Source organism: Nansenia antarctica (genome assembly GCF_963989245.1).
Source record: "Nansenia antarctica genome assembly, chromosome: 6".
NCBI lineage: Eukaryota > Metazoa > Chordata > Actinopteri > Argentiniformes > Microstomatidae > Nansenia > Nansenia antarctica.
In genome coordinates this window covers 3,540,398-3,555,397 of record NC_137676.1, presented here as the reverse complement: position 1 = coordinate 3,555,397, position 15,000 = coordinate 3,540,398, and the positions used below count along the sequence as shown (strand labels likewise).

General features: G+C 50.2%; 1 protein-coding gene across 1 annotated transcript in view; it reads right to left on the bottom strand.

Annotated features, from left to right (window-relative positions):
- The window catches only part of ak9 (adenylate kinase 9), a gene marked incomplete at both ends in the record, with an annotated part of 34,406 nt that overhangs the window by 11,870 nt on the left and 7,536 nt on the right, over window positions 1–15,000 (bottom strand). Inside the window, 21 exon segments of the mRNA XM_080533508.1 lie at window positions 170–241; window positions 456–675; window positions 1,274–1,389; window positions 1,704–2,003; window positions 2,873–3,082; window positions 3,794–3,909; window positions 5,151–5,345; window positions 5,920–5,991; window positions 6,576–6,679; window positions 7,228–7,345; window positions 8,070–8,220; window positions 9,539–9,672; window positions 11,229–11,258; window positions 11,865–11,915; window positions 12,290–12,338; window positions 13,591–13,719; window positions 13,721–13,837; window positions 14,491–14,583; window positions 14,585–14,626; window positions 14,974–14,990; window positions 14,993–15,000. The exon segment at window positions 14,993–15,000 is cut by the window's right edge and continues 74 nt beyond it. Of these exon segments, the coding sequence (XP_080389634.1) occupies window positions 170–241; window positions 456–675; window positions 1,274–1,389; window positions 1,704–2,003; window positions 2,873–3,082; window positions 3,794–3,909; window positions 5,151–5,345; window positions 5,920–5,991; window positions 6,576–6,679; window positions 7,228–7,345; window positions 8,070–8,220; window positions 9,539–9,672; window positions 11,229–11,258; window positions 11,865–11,915; window positions 12,290–12,338; window positions 13,591–13,719; window positions 13,721–13,837; window positions 14,491–14,583; window positions 14,585–14,626; window positions 14,974–14,990; window positions 14,993–15,000 (2,344 nt within the window).

Sequence of the window (15,000 nt, the reverse complement as noted above, 5' to 3'; positions counted from 1 at the left end):
GGGGAGGGGGAGGGGAGGGTGGAGGGGGAGGGGGGGGGCATTGAGTCACTATAGTAACCATTGAGTTGACCATTGAGTCACTATAGTAACCATTGAGTTGGGTAGGGTATGAATGTAGGGTATGAATGTAGGGGATGGATATCGCCGTGACGACGGAGGGGGCGTGTACCTCGGCGGGCGACGCCCTCTTAGTCATGTGCTCTGCCAGGAGCTCCGCCCTCCTCTTGGTGACGGCCTCTTCCTGTCAACCACAACACACACCATCACACACACACACACACACACACACACACACACACACACCGTCACACCTACACACACACACACATACATACACACACACACACCGTCACACCTACACACACACCCTCCCCCCCCCTCCACACACCCGTATCTCCTCCCTCCACACACCCTCCCCCCCCCCCCCCCCCCCCCCCCCCCCCCCATCCACACACCCGTATCTTCTCCCTCAGCCGTCGGAGGCGTGTCCTCTGCTCCCTCCTGCGCCTCCTCTGGTCCCTCCAGGCGAGGAGGCGGGGGGGCAGCAGGCGCCCCACCACGGCCCCCACCCCCACCGCCAGGACCACCGCGGCGTCAGGGAACAGCTGCCGCTCCACCAGGAAGGCCACCGCCTCGGGCTGGGGGGGGAAACCCTCCAGGATGAACCCTGTCGACCTGAGGGGGAGGAGGAGGGGGGGAGGGAGGCGGGGGGAAGGGGGAGGGGGGGAGGAGGGGAGGGGAGAGGTGTAATCCTAGGGTTAAATGTTGTGGTGTACAGAAGGTCAGTGAGGTTAAAGGTCATGGTGTAACCCTAGGGGTACAGTAGGTCAGTGAGGTTAAAGGTCATGGTGTAACCCTAGGGTACAGTAGGTCAGTGTGAGGTTAAAGGTCATGGTGTAACCCTAGGGTACAGTAGGTCAGTGTGAGGTTAAAGGTCATGGTGTAACTCCAGGGTACAGTAGGTGAGGTTAAAGGTCATGGTGTATAGTAGATCTGTGAGGTTAAAGGTGGTGGTGTAACCCTTGGGTTAAAGGTCGTGGTGTATGGTGGTGTAACCCTAGGGTTAAAGGTCATGGTGTAACCCTAGGGTTAAAGGTTGTTGTGTAACCCAAGGGTTAAGGTCATGGTGTATGGTAGTGTAACCCTAGGGTTAAAGGTCATGGTGTATGGTAGTGTTACTCTAGGGTTAAAGGTCATGGTGGTAGTGTAACCCTAGGGTTAAAGGTTGTGGTGTATGGTAGTGTTACTCTAGGGTTAAAGGTCATGGTGTTACTTGTACGGCTCCTGGTCCCAGAACTGTGGCAGCACCGCCTCCATCACCTCCGGGGGGAGGGGCTCCCCGTCAGACAGGTACGCCTTAATGGCCTCCTCCTCATCTGTCAACTCCTCCTGACACACACACACACACACACACACACACACACACTATGTACTGTAATGAACTACTGAGCTGTGAGCTGTTTTCACTGGGGAGGTTTTCACTGGGGAGGTTTTCACTGGGGAGGTCTCTCGACTAGCGAGTTTGTGTTGTGATTCTCAACAACGTTGAAACGTAGTTTTTCCGTGTTTCAAAATAAAAGTCAGACCATTTTGATTGGTTGCCGACATACATATGATCAGACTGTGTCACATATGAGCAGACTGTGTCACGTATACATAGTTAACATTCTAACTGACATCATATCAGAGCCTCCATAACCAACCTGTTCTTGTGGAGCTTCTTCCTCAGGTCTTTCCTCTTCGCCGTCTTTCCCTCCTCCCCCTGCCACCCCCCCTCCCTCGGCCTGCTCCAGCAGGGCCTGCAGGTCCTCTGGGAGGGGCTCCTCGGGGGGGTCCAGGTCGTCTGCGTGGGGCACGGGGGCCAGGGTCTTGGGCAGGATCAGCCCCTGCAGGTGCTCCCTGAATTGGATGTGGAACACGCCCAGCTGCTCCGCCAGCCACCGGCCCTGGGTGGTCTTACCTGCCCCCCGCACGCCCAGCAGCAGCACCCTCAGGGCCGGGGCCTGGGGGTGGGGGGGGAGAAAGGGTGGTTGGGTGGAGGGGGGGTGGGGGGTGGAGGAAGAGGGTATGGAGAGAGGGAGGGAGGCAGGGAGGGAGGGAGGGAGGAAGGGAGGGAGGCAGGAAGGGAGGGAGGGAGGGAGGCAGGAAGGGAGGGAGGGAGGGAGAGAGGAGGAGAGGGAGGTGATGTCATCAATGTGCGACAAGAGGACCATGGAGTATAGGGGGATGACGATGATGAAGGTTGTTTAGTAGCATCTCATGAAGACTGAGTTAATACAGTCAGTGTAGTCAGTTGTGTAAACATGTACATTTTAAAATAATGGCGGGGCGGGGAGGGGTGGATAGATAGATAGATCTTTTTATTTAGTCAGGACAGTGCATATTAATGAACAGTCACTTATACAGAGTATGGTAACAGTATGGTAACAGTAAATATGCCGGATTTAGCTGTGAGCTAATTTGCGTCCGTAGTCCTCATGACATAAAATCGTACAATCGATAAAAAAAACAAGTGGAGGGAGTGGGGTGGGGGTGGAGGGGGTCGGTGGGTGGGTGGGTGAAGGGGAGATGGGGAGAAAGGGTGGGTGGGTGGAGGGGGGGGGTGGGGTGGGGGTGGAGGGGTGATTTTGCAAAGAAACTAGGTAAATTAATGAGACTCACTTCTTCACTGATTAAATGGTTTCACTAGTAGTTATCCCTTCAAGTCACTCTCACTGCTGTTTGGAAGCCAGTTTACGCCTCCCAGTCCCTCCCCTCTTCCTCCCTCCCTCTCTCCCTCTCTCCCACCCTCCCTCCCTCCCTCTCTCCCTCCCTACCTCTCTCCCTCCCTCCCTCCCTCTCTCCCTCCCTCCCTCTCTCCCTCCCTCCCTACCTTCAGCAGGTCCTTCTGGGGGACGTAATTCTCTGGGCGGAGGAGGAAGCGGTCCCTGGCCTCCGGGGTGGAGAAGTAGTAGGCCTTCTCTCTGTACTTGGCGGCGTACTCGTCAGAACAGGGGGCCAGGACCCCCCTCTCCTCCAGCGCCACGGGGCAGAAGTGAAGCGTCTCTCCCATGAGCCTCTTGGACGACACCGCCACCTCCTCCTGTCGTGAGGAGCCGAGCCGTGCAGAAGGGGGGGGGGGGGGGAGAGAGGGAGGAGAGGGAGGGAGGGAGGGAGGCAGGGAGGGAGGAAGAGGGTAGGTAGAGATGGAGGGAGGAAGAGGGTAGGGAGAGAGGGAGGGAGGGAGGCAGGGAGGAAGAAAGGGAGGGAGAGAGGGAGGCAGGGAGGAAGAAAGGGAGGGAGTAGGAGAGGGAGGTGATGTCATCAATGTGCGACAAGAGGACCATGGAGTATAGGGGGATGACGATGATGAAGGTTGTTTAGTAGCATCTCATGAAGACTGAGTTAATACAGTCAGTGTAGTCAGTTGTGTAAACATGACATTTTAAAATAACGTTTTTGTCCGTTAGCTGCGGTGGTTTTTCACCGAAACATGGTCAACACTAGACAGCCATTGTTGGGGTCATTTGACCCCTGTGAGTGAAGAAAAATGTAAAATCTTTGCAAAATGTCTAATTTCAGGACCCTCCTATCATGACTTTTCCTAGATATGTGTCACATCAGGATAAGCTAGTATGAAGCTATTTTGCAGTTTTTCTGTGTAGGAGGCAGGATAATTTACAAGACGCGCCAACTAGTTAAATAATGGGATCCCTCCCCTTCCCTCCCTCCATGACTGACCTGGGCCCTGCCCTCCTCCTCCTCCTCCTCCCTCCCTCCCTCCCTGCCTGACCTGGGCCCTGCCCTCCTCCTCCTCCTCCTCCTCCCCCTCCTGGTCGGGTCTCTCCAGGGTGGCCAGCGCCTGGCTGTCCTCCTCCTCCTCCTCCACGTCCAGGCCGGTCAGCTCCCAGCCCGCGTGCCTGAAGGGCTCTGGGGAACACGCACACGCACGCACACACACACACACATACACACACACACACACACGCACGCAGACAGACGCAGACACACACACACACACACACACGCACACACACACACACACACACGTATGTGTATCGATTGTAAGTCGCTTTGGAATAAGGCGTCTGCTAAATGCCAAAAATGCAATGTAAAACACACACACACACACACACTAACTCTCCATGTGGACCACCATCTCGGGGACCAAGTCCTGAGGAGTCACACACACACACACACACACACACACACACACACAGTCACTTTCCATGTGGACCACCATCTCGGGGACCAAGTCCTGAGGAGTCACACACACACACACACACACACACACACACACACAGTCACTTTCCATGTGGACCACCATCTCGTGGACCAGGTCCTGAGGAGTCACACACACACACACACACACACACACACACACACACTCACTCTCCATGTGGACCACCATCTCCTGGACCAGGTCCTGAGGAGTTCTGACCCCCCACCACCACCCCCAACTCACACACACAGACACACACACACTAGGGGTGTAACGGATCACCTAACTCACGGATCGGATCGTGTCACGGATTTTGAGTCACGGATCGGATCATTTTTCGGATCAACACAAAACATATATATTTTTTAATAAAAACAAAATTTTCCTTGAATTCTGTAAAAACACCACTTTTAATGTGTGAAACAAAAAAACAACATTCAAGATGTCAAATCAAAACTGATATATATATCACATATATATAACATCTATATATAACAACATATATATATAACAACATATATATAACATCACTGCTGCAAAGTAACAGAGTACTTTTTTTGTGTGTTTACACAATCACCCAGGCTGCTTAGCGGGTGATATGACGTGATATAATTGGGACAGAGATGAGTGAATGAATGTTGTTGTCAACTCAGTACACATGCAGAGAGTGAGAATAAAGCGCACATGATTGTTTTTCTACCGGTTACATTTGAATGAATGAATGGTCTTTATTGTCATTGCTACAGTACAGGTACCAAACAACGAAATTTAGGAGGGGTGGCTCCCCTGGTGTTAGAAAAAAAAGAAAAAAAAAAAAAAAAAAAACGATTTTGCTATTGATCCGCGGTACACATGCGTTCCGAACCGTGGAGGGCGATCCGAACGGATCACGGATTATCCGTGATCCGTTACACCCCTAACACACACACACACACACACACACACTCACTCTCCATGTGGACCACCATCTCCTGGACCAGGTCCTGAGGGGTCTTGCCAGCGATCTGGACCACGGCGAAGCTCCCGGTGATGGAGGCCTCCATGCTCTCCCAGTCCATCACGAACCTCCGCTGCTGCAGCTTGTAGACGCCCATCTCTGGACCGGCCGGGTAGCCTGCCTCCCACCTCTCTGGCAGAGTCACCTCTGGGGGGGGGGGGGAGAGGGTGGGGGGAGGGAGGGAGAGAGGGAGAGAGGGAGGAGGGGAGAAAGTGGGAGGGAGAGAGGGGGGGGGAGAGAGTGGGAGGGAGGGAGAGAGATAGAGAGAGAGGGAGAGATATAGGAAATGTACTTTAGAACGTAGCCTCTCCTCAAAGGGTGCAGTACCACTTCTTTCCTCTAGTCAAAGGGTGCAGTACCACGTCTTTCCTCTAGTCAAAGGTTGCAGTACTACTTCTTTCCTCTAGTCAAAGGGTGTAGTACCACTTCTTTCCTCTAGTCAAAGGGTGCAGTACCACTTCTTTCCTCTAGTCAAAGGGTGCAGTACCACTTCTTTTCTCCAGTCAAAGGGTGTAGTACCACTTCTTTCCTCTAGTCAAAGGGTGCAGTACCATTTCTTTCCTCTAGTCAAAGGGTGTAGTACCACTTCTTTCCTCTAGTCAGCGACTTAGGCGACTTCTCCACTTTAAGAGGTTCAACAGCACCGCTTTATACTGTCCTGCAAGGCTAATGTCACATAAGCATGGGACACAAAATGGCCTCTCGTCTAGTCTGGTCTTACCTCCCTCTCTCACGCTGACGCCACGCAGGCTTCTCTCAGCGACGTCAGCGTCCGACGGTGTGACGGAGCCTTCTAGAAAGCGGTTAGAGAGTGTGAGAGAGAGAGAGACAAAGAGAGAGAGAGAGAGAGTGGGAGGGAGGGAGAGAGACAGAGAGAGTGAGAGAGAGAGTGGGAGGGAGGGAGAGTGAGAGACAGAGAGAGTGAGAGAGAGTGGGAGGGAGGGAGAGAGAGAGGGAGAGAGAGAGAGAGAGGTTTGACGGAGCCTTCTAGAAAGCAGAAGACAGAAAATCTCTCTCTTTAGGCAGAGTGCAGCAGGTGTGGGAATACGCAGGTAGCGGTCGCGGAGGAGGACCTCCCTATAAATCAATACTCTACTATACTCTACTATAACTACTAACTAATACTAAAAAACAGCATCCGCACGCTCAGAACTGTGAAGAAGAAAAAAACTAGTTTATTGTGCGAGCTTTCGGTCATAGATCTTCTTCTGGCATATGTTTTTCTGCACAGATTTGAGTGTGTGGATGCTGTTATTGTTTGCACTCTATTGATACTCTTCAGTTCCAGCACCTCAGCTAAGCCTGATCCCGGATGAGCGGTGGTATTTTCACTATAATGGGAAAAAATGGGGAAAAGTGCAGATGGGACATCCATACCCTCTCCCTCCTCTGGCACGGCCTCCAGTTTGGCCTGAGCCTCCTTGTCCTTGGCCTCCTCTTCCTCCTCCACCTCCTCCGGCCTCTGTTTCTCCGTAGGCCGTCTACAGGAGACCGCAAAATACACAAGGCACCACAATGAAGTGTTGTGGATTTAATTGATTCTTAGTAGATTGAGTAGAAGTTATAAAGCCCAGAGAGCTTAAATCAATTGGCTCAAAGGGGGGCTTTTATCAAACAAAGTTACGAGCACAGAGGGAAAATAGCAGCGTCAAAAAGCCCCATCCTGTGAGAGGGACACACATTTATCGAAGACTGCCTTATGAGGTCACTACTCCGGCTTAACCAATCATATGAATCTGCGTCACAGTTCTTGGCACATCTGTTACTGGAAGGGAAAGGCCTTCCTTGAGTGCTCAACTCCCCAGAATGTAGAGAGACGTCTACATGGACACAAGTTCTACACTCATTATTCTCAACCATGTCCACACTCAGTCAGATCTTTTAATTGACCATACAGCAAACGTATTTTTCTCCAACAGAAGCCTCCCCTCATCTGCCAATCTGCCATGTTGGCTCTACCTCAGCAGACAGCCCAATCACAAATCATCACCCCCCCCACCCCCCACCTCCGTTCTGGCTCCCTACTCACAGCAGGGCATCCTGGGAATTGTGTCTCTTCTGTTTGCGTTCCTGTTGGAGCCTCTCCACCATGGCCATGTCCACCTCCTCCTTGTTCTTCTGGTAGAGCCTCCTCAGCACGGTGTTACCTGTGGTGTCACACGGTGTGACCAGTGGTGTAGTCTAGTGTTTTCTAGTGGGTATACTGTGATTTTTCCCTCCCAGCCTCATATCGTTCATTTCGGAACGCCATAAAAATACATCTGCGCTCCCTGTCTAACATTATATCTATCTAAATGACATGTCATAAGGCTGATCTGTGCATGATACTGCTGCATTCTGACATATTTCATGTCGCATCTCCCCCCGTTGATGGTGTATGACGCTATAGTCAGTCCCAATGGTCCAAAAGTCAAGTGCTTCGTAAACACAGACGGGGTGAATTTTATGAATGAAAGTGTGAAAGTTCTGTCACAAAACGCTGTTACATATCCTCACACATTTTTAAGTGGGTACATGGAAATCCTTGGCCTTTCCTAGTGGGTATACGGCGTAGTCCTGCGTATCACGTAGACTACACCACTGGGTGTGATAGTCACACAGGTACGTTTTAGAATACAATGTTTCTCAGAGTCCTCAGAAGTAGAACGCGTACACATTAGTGTAGTCATTTCTCCCCCTAGACAGGCATAGAGTAGGTTATCCTGCTATCTTCTGCACATTAGATATAATACTGTACATAAACTGCCTCACTGTACAAGCTACCTAACTGTATATATATAGCCCATAAGAGAGGAGTGGGGAGAGGAGGGGAGAGGAGGGGGTTGAGGAGGGGAGCGCCCTCTAGTGGTTGTCGTGACTCTGCGCTCCCACCTTCCCCGTCGCTGTCTTTCAGGCAGAAGAGGATGTCGGGCATGGTCCCCGCCTGGCCCTCCTGGATGGTGGCCAGCTCGGCCCTGTCCCTGGGGAAGTTGTCCAGCACCCAGCCTCTCTTCACCTCAGAGTCCTCGTCCTCCGCTTCAATCTGGAAACATTCATATGATGGAAAGGTCAGAAAAGGTCAGAACCTGTCCTCGAGATAGAGACGCTACAGGAGTTCATGACTGAGGATAACACCTGGATAGGAAACCTCTTCTTCAGGCTTTTGTTGTGGAAAATTATGTTTTCTTTGGGGGTCAATTAGAGGCCTGAGTGTTTTTATTTTATTTTATTTAGCCGTTATCTAACCAGGGTCGGCCCCATTGAGACACAATGATCTCTTTTTCAAGGGAAGCCTGGTATGGTATGGCCAAGACAGCAGCTCAAACATCAAGTTTCAACAGCCAAAACAAACAGCACAATTACACAATAAAACAACACCAGATCAACAACAAAAAATAGACTAGATACAATTTGATCAGAGCAATAGGATAAAAACAATGGGACTTTCATATAAAATATAAAATATAAAACAGGAGCAAGAACAATATGAATAAATAGAATAAAAAAATGGGACTTTCATTCACTTCCCATTCTGGGAAATCTGGGTGATTATATTGTGTGTGCACAATTTAGGGGTGGGCATCGACGATCGATAATTGATCGATAATTGATCGATAAGGATCTTGGTCGATCACAAAATAAAACATTTGGTCGATCACAATTTTTTATTTTTTATTTTTTTTTTTGTGATCGACCAAATGTTTTATTTTGTGATCGACCAAGATCCTTATCGATCAATTATCGATCGTCGATGCCCACCCCTGGTGCACATCTCCCTCCTTCATTGGCAGTTGCCAAGACTGCGTCGCATTGACTAAAAACTCTTTTGTGTGCCAAAAGTCAGTATGACCTCAGTGGGTGGAGGCATTGAATAAACACTTCTGTTTTCATCAGAGATGGGGAATTACTCTGGACCTCGCAAACTAATTTTGTAATTTTATTAAACGAATAAAAGGCTTCAAGCTATTTTTGATCAATCTCCTTGTGTTCAATATTCTAAACTCCACCAAAAAAGTTTGGAAACCTTATTTCAGTCGATTCTTCTTCCCCTTTAATAATACCAATTGGTATTGTATTTTATATCGTTGGAAAGCCTGATTAGTCAACGAGAGTGAATATCAACAGAAGAATATAGGGGATTTTGGCAAATATTTTTGGGCCGCTACCCACACGTTTAGCTGTGTTGCTCATTCCACGAATGCATGATCCTTACAAGTTGTACCTCATTGTAAAGGTGACTAATCAGGCTTTCCAACGATATAAAATACAATACCAATTGGTATTATTAAAGGGGAGGATTAATCAACCAAAATAACTTTTTTTCAACTGAGAAGAAACAAGAATGATCCTCAACACTTCACCTGTTGGATGTGTTTCTCCAGCACCTCTGCGTACTGGTCCAGAGGGGGCAGCATTGGGACCTGCTGCGCCTCCTTCAGCGCCTCCTCTACGGCGGCCTGCACCTCCGGGTGGTCGGCTGTGACCTCCACCACGGCTGTAACCAATCACCAAGCAGAACCACCTCAGCAGGGTAATACCATGACCAATCACCAAGCAGAAACACCTCAGCAGGGTAATACTATGACCAATCACCAAGCAGAAACACCTCAGCAGGGTAATACTATGACCAATCACCAAGCAGAACCACCTCAGCAGGGTAATACCATGACCAATCACCAAGCAGAAACACCTCAGCAGGGTAATACCATGACCAATCACCAAGCAGAAAAACACCTCAGCAGGGTAATACCAGGGTTCGAGTTATAAGCTGAGCTTTGCGGGGGTCTCCAAAATAACAGTGCGAAATGTTCTCATGCACGCGCGGGAATCATGCCCACACAGCGATGGGACTTACAAGTTTTAATTAGCCATAGGCTACTCATTTCACCACATCAACACCACCACATGAAACAACAGCTATAAGCGATAGTTACGGGTATCTCGGCCAATAATTTTGTTGTTTTTGCTTTACAGTCCACTTTCCCTGTTAGCACGACACATTGTCCACATCTCCATTTCCAGTGACATCGCACCTGACATAAATAATCATGTATGCTCGTCCATGAATTGTGCTTTCATCTAATGTTATGCTACTACGGGAATCAAGTGATTTGACATTAGAAATGAATTTGTTTCACCTCTTGTGCAATGTGCTCTACAATCTGGGCACATGAATGATCGGATCGGTGAGCAGGGGCCAACTGTCGCGCCATTCATCTCATTAAGTTTCATAATTGGATTCAGTTTTGTATAAGGCATCCTTTCTTTAGCGACAGTATAGGCTGCCCTGAACGAACTAGCTGTCTCCTTATACATACTGGAGGTGAGTTCTGCTACTTTCTTCGGAAGCACTTGCTTTTGTTTGAGCTCTGCTATTTCAACAGTTTCAACGTTGGGTGTCATAACAGGTGCAGCTGAATTCAAGTTTGGTTTCTTGGTTGAAAACCCGAAACTTTCCAGGCTTGTCGACTCGGTCGGCAGCAGTGGCCTTTTTTGGGGCGGCATGATAGCTAGCTACTGAATGTTTTCTTCTCAATAATCGTGTTTTCACATTCGCAAACTCTCAACGATCATATTCTGCTGTTGCACAATATTCTACTGCGCCCCATAGTGTCTTGGTGGTAAAGTGCAGGCAGTCAAAGGCATACTGTCATTCACAGGAGATTAATGCTGGTGCGCGTAGTTCTTTTGGAAAACGTGTTTATTTTAGAATATTTATCATATAAATAAATATAAATAATACTCATAACATTGACATTTTTGATCAAATAATGGTTGTGGTAATGTATTATTAGCGACCCCCACAGATGTATGATTTTACTGCTTTCATGGGAGCTCAGACCTTCCTTATGGGAGCTCAGCTCCCATTGGCTCCCACATAACTCGAACCCTGGGTAATACCATGACCAATCACCAAGCAGAACCACCTCAGCAGGGTAATACCATGACCAATCACCAAGCAGAACCACCTCAGCAGGGTAATACCATGATAAACTGATTTGGTCCGCATGTCGGCAACCAATCAGTAATGTGGTCGGTTGTGCAACTCACCTTTCTCAGTGGCGGTGTTTGCGGTCGCCTCTGTGGGATGACATCACAGAATCAACAGTGAGATCTAAAAAGGGTGGGAACTTTCTACCGTGGGCCAATCAGATAAGATCTTTATACCGTGGGCCAATCAGATAAGATCTTTCTACCGTGGTCCAATCAGATAAAATCTTTCTACCGTGGGCCAATCAGATAAGATCTTTCTACCGTGGACCAGTCAGATAAGATCTTTCTACCGTGGGCCAATCAGATAAGATCTTTCTACCGTGGACCAATCAGATAAGATCTTTCTACCGTGGGCCAATCAGATAAGATCTTTCTACCGTGGGCCAATCAGATAAGATCTTTCTACCGTGGGCCAATCAGATAAGATCTTTCTACCGTGGGCCAATCAGATAAGATCTTTCTACCGTGGGCCAATCAGATAAGATCTTTCTACCGTGGGCCAATCAGATAAGATCTTTCTACCGTGGACCAATCAGATAATAATAATAATAATACATGTATTTTATAAGGCGCCTTTCATGGCACTCAAGGTCGCCGTACAACAACACATTTAAAAACAGTAACAAAATTATAAATACAAAATACATAGAAATATACAGTATAAAACATAGCTGATAAGCAGGAAACAGTCACCTGAGTCGTTCTCTTCAGACCCCTCCTCACTGGCGTTCGATTTCCCGTTCACTGCGAAGGAGGAAAAGGGCAATTCACACTGACATGAATGGTAAACAGACTGACTTATCTAGCACCTTATTCCAAAGCGCTTTACAACGGCCTCCCATTCCCCCGTTCACACACACATTCACACACCATTGGCGGCCAAGCTACCATGCAGGGCGCCGGCCAGCTCATTGGGAGCAATTTGGGATTCGGTGTCTTGCCTAAGGACACCTCGACATGTGGCCAGTCGGGGTTCAAACCGCCGATCTGCGAACATTAGAGGCCGGCTCTACCTCCTGCACCACAGCCGCCTACAATCATCATCCTCATCATCATCAAACCCTGACCACCACCATCATCGTTGTCTCACCCCGGCTGAAGGTCGAGTCCATCTCCGCCCCTCATCTTGAGCTTGTCGATGGCCATGGAGGTGGCGTCCCGTTTGACCTTTGTTGGGGAAACAATATGTTTTCTTTGGGGTCAATTAACACTTAATCAGTCATGTGAGTAAAATAATTGTTTATATCTTTGCACTCGATCAAATTTCAGGACCCTCCTTTCATGACTTTTCCTAGATATGTGCGTTCTACCACTCAGTATCCTTACATTTTCAAAATCAGTATATATCTAGTATAAAGCTATTTTGCAGTTTTTCTGTGTAGGAAGCAGGCTAATTTACAAGCGGCCAACTAGTGGTCGTTGTGTGTAAATAGCAGCTAAGCATTGTAAAGGGGGGATCATTTGACGGCTCATTTAGTAGGTAAAAAAGGCACGGCTGTTAAGATCTGAGTGTAGTGAGAACAACGTCATGTTTTGAACAGCCAGGTGTATGATCTGTGTCCCTCTAAACTGCTGCTCTCCACCTTCTTAGATTGGAGTCATATTGTGGTGCACATCTGCACCCCTGCCTGTGGACAGTTAGCCAATAACTGCCACTAATGTCGCACTTGTTAATACTCCTGTCAATACGTTTTGTTTTTGCCAAGATCAGTGACCGCATAAGGTCAACTAAGAGAGAGAGAGAGAGAGAGAGAGAGAGAGAGAGAGAGAGAGAGAGAGGGAGGGAGGGAGGGAGAGGGAGAGAGGGAGGGAGGGAGAGGGAGAAGGAGAGGGAGGGAGAGGGAGAGGGGGAGGGAGGGAGAGGGAGAGGGAGGGAGGGAGAGAGAGAGAGAGTCAACTATGTGTATATATACGTCTGTGTTCCTCAGAGATAGGGTTGTTTGTTACTCTGGACTGCAAACTCTAGAGTCTAGACTGATCTCCATGTAACTTTATTAATAAAAGGCTTCAAGCTATTTTTGATCTCTAATCTCCTTGTGTTCAATATTCGATATCAACTGTTGTATCAATTGTTCCCTGTGCTCATGTTATCTGTTGCTTGTTGTTTCTGTGTTTTCTGTTTTTCCCAATATTGTCACCGTCTTTGAGCCCTGGAAAAGCGCTATATAAATACAATGAATTATTATGATTATGATTATGATTATGATTATGATTATGATTATTATATATACGTCTGTGTTCCTCAGAGATGGGGGGTTGTTTGTTACTCTGGACTTTGCAAACTCTAGAGTCTCTAGACTGATCTCACTGTAACTTTATTAATAAAAAGGCTTCAAGCTATCCTTGTGTCCTTGTGTCCATCTGTGTCCTATCAAACTGAGAGGAGAGAACCCAGAATATTCTCATATTCAAACACCACCTTCTCCAACATGTCCTGTTTGGCCCTGGCCAGCACGGGCTCCATCAGGGCCTCCATGTCCACCACCTCCGCCCCGTAGTGCTCCGCCAGGAGGGCGCACAGCGTGCTCTTCCCTGCGCAGGGGGGGCCCGATCACCGACACCCGGCAGGGGGGCCGCGGCATGGGGGGCAGCAGGTAGCGCCGGGGGTTAGCCGTGAACTTCTGGAGCGCTTCCTGGGACGACAGGATGTAGATTTTGTCCAGAAGCTGGAGGATGGAGGAGGAGGGGGTGGAGGAGGAGGAGGGGGAGGAGGAGGAGGAGGAGGGGGAGGGGGAGGAGGAGGAGGGGGTGGAGGAGGAGGGGGGGGAGGAGGAGGAGGAGGGGGAGGAGGGGGTGGGGGAGGATGAGGAGGAGGAGGAGGGGGAGGAGGAGGGGGAGGAGGAGGAGGAGGAGGGGGGTGGAGGAGGAGGAGGAGGAGGAGGGGTGGAGGAGGAGGAGGAGGGGGAGGGGGAGGAGGAGGAGGAGGGAGGAGGAGAGGAGGGGTGGGGGAGGATGAGGAGGAGGAGGAGGGGGAGGAGGGGGGAGGGGGAGGAGGAGGGGAGGAGGAGGGGGAGGGGGAGGAGGAGGGGGAGGGGAGGAGGAGGAGGAGGGGAGGAGGAGGAGGGGGAGGAGGAGGGGGAGGAGGAGGAGGAGGAGGAGGAGGGGAGGGGGAGAGGGGAGGAGGAGGAGGAGGAGGGGAGGGGAGGAGGAGGAGGAGAATGAATGAATGGAGAAGGAGGGGGAGGGGGAGGAGGAGGAGGAGTTGGAGGGGGAATCATTTGAGAATGTTAAATACACACACACACACACACACACACACAGTCACACACCCACACACCCACCCACCCACCCACACACACCACACGCACACTTACCCCACAGAGAAGTCAGGCTTGCCCCTGGTGATCTTGCCCTCCTTCAGGGCCACAGGGCAGACCCTGGCCCAGCGACTCCTCCTCCACCTGAACCCCGGAAGCCACCATCTTACTCCCCGACAGGGTCCTCAGCAGCTCCTCCTGGGGGGTTGGGGGGGGCACCACAGTCACCACAGACCATCAGGGAGAGAGGAGGGGAGAGGAGGGGGGGGGGGGGGGAGGGAGGGGGAGAGGAGGGAGGGGAGGAGGGGAGAAGGGGGAAGAAGGGGGAAGGAGGGGAGAGGAGGGGAGAGGTGGGGGAAGGAGGGGACAGGAGGGGAGAGGAGGGGGGGAGGGGAGAGGAGGGGACGTCACCACAGACCATCAGGCCCCTCCCACCGTATCTTCCATCAGGCCGCTCCCAGGTGAGGGGAGAGGAGGGGAGCGGAGGGGGGGAGGAGGGGAGTGGAGGGGGGAGGAGGGGGGAGGTGAGGGAAGGGTGTACTGACCGTGTCGATGTCGTCAGCAGCTCGTCC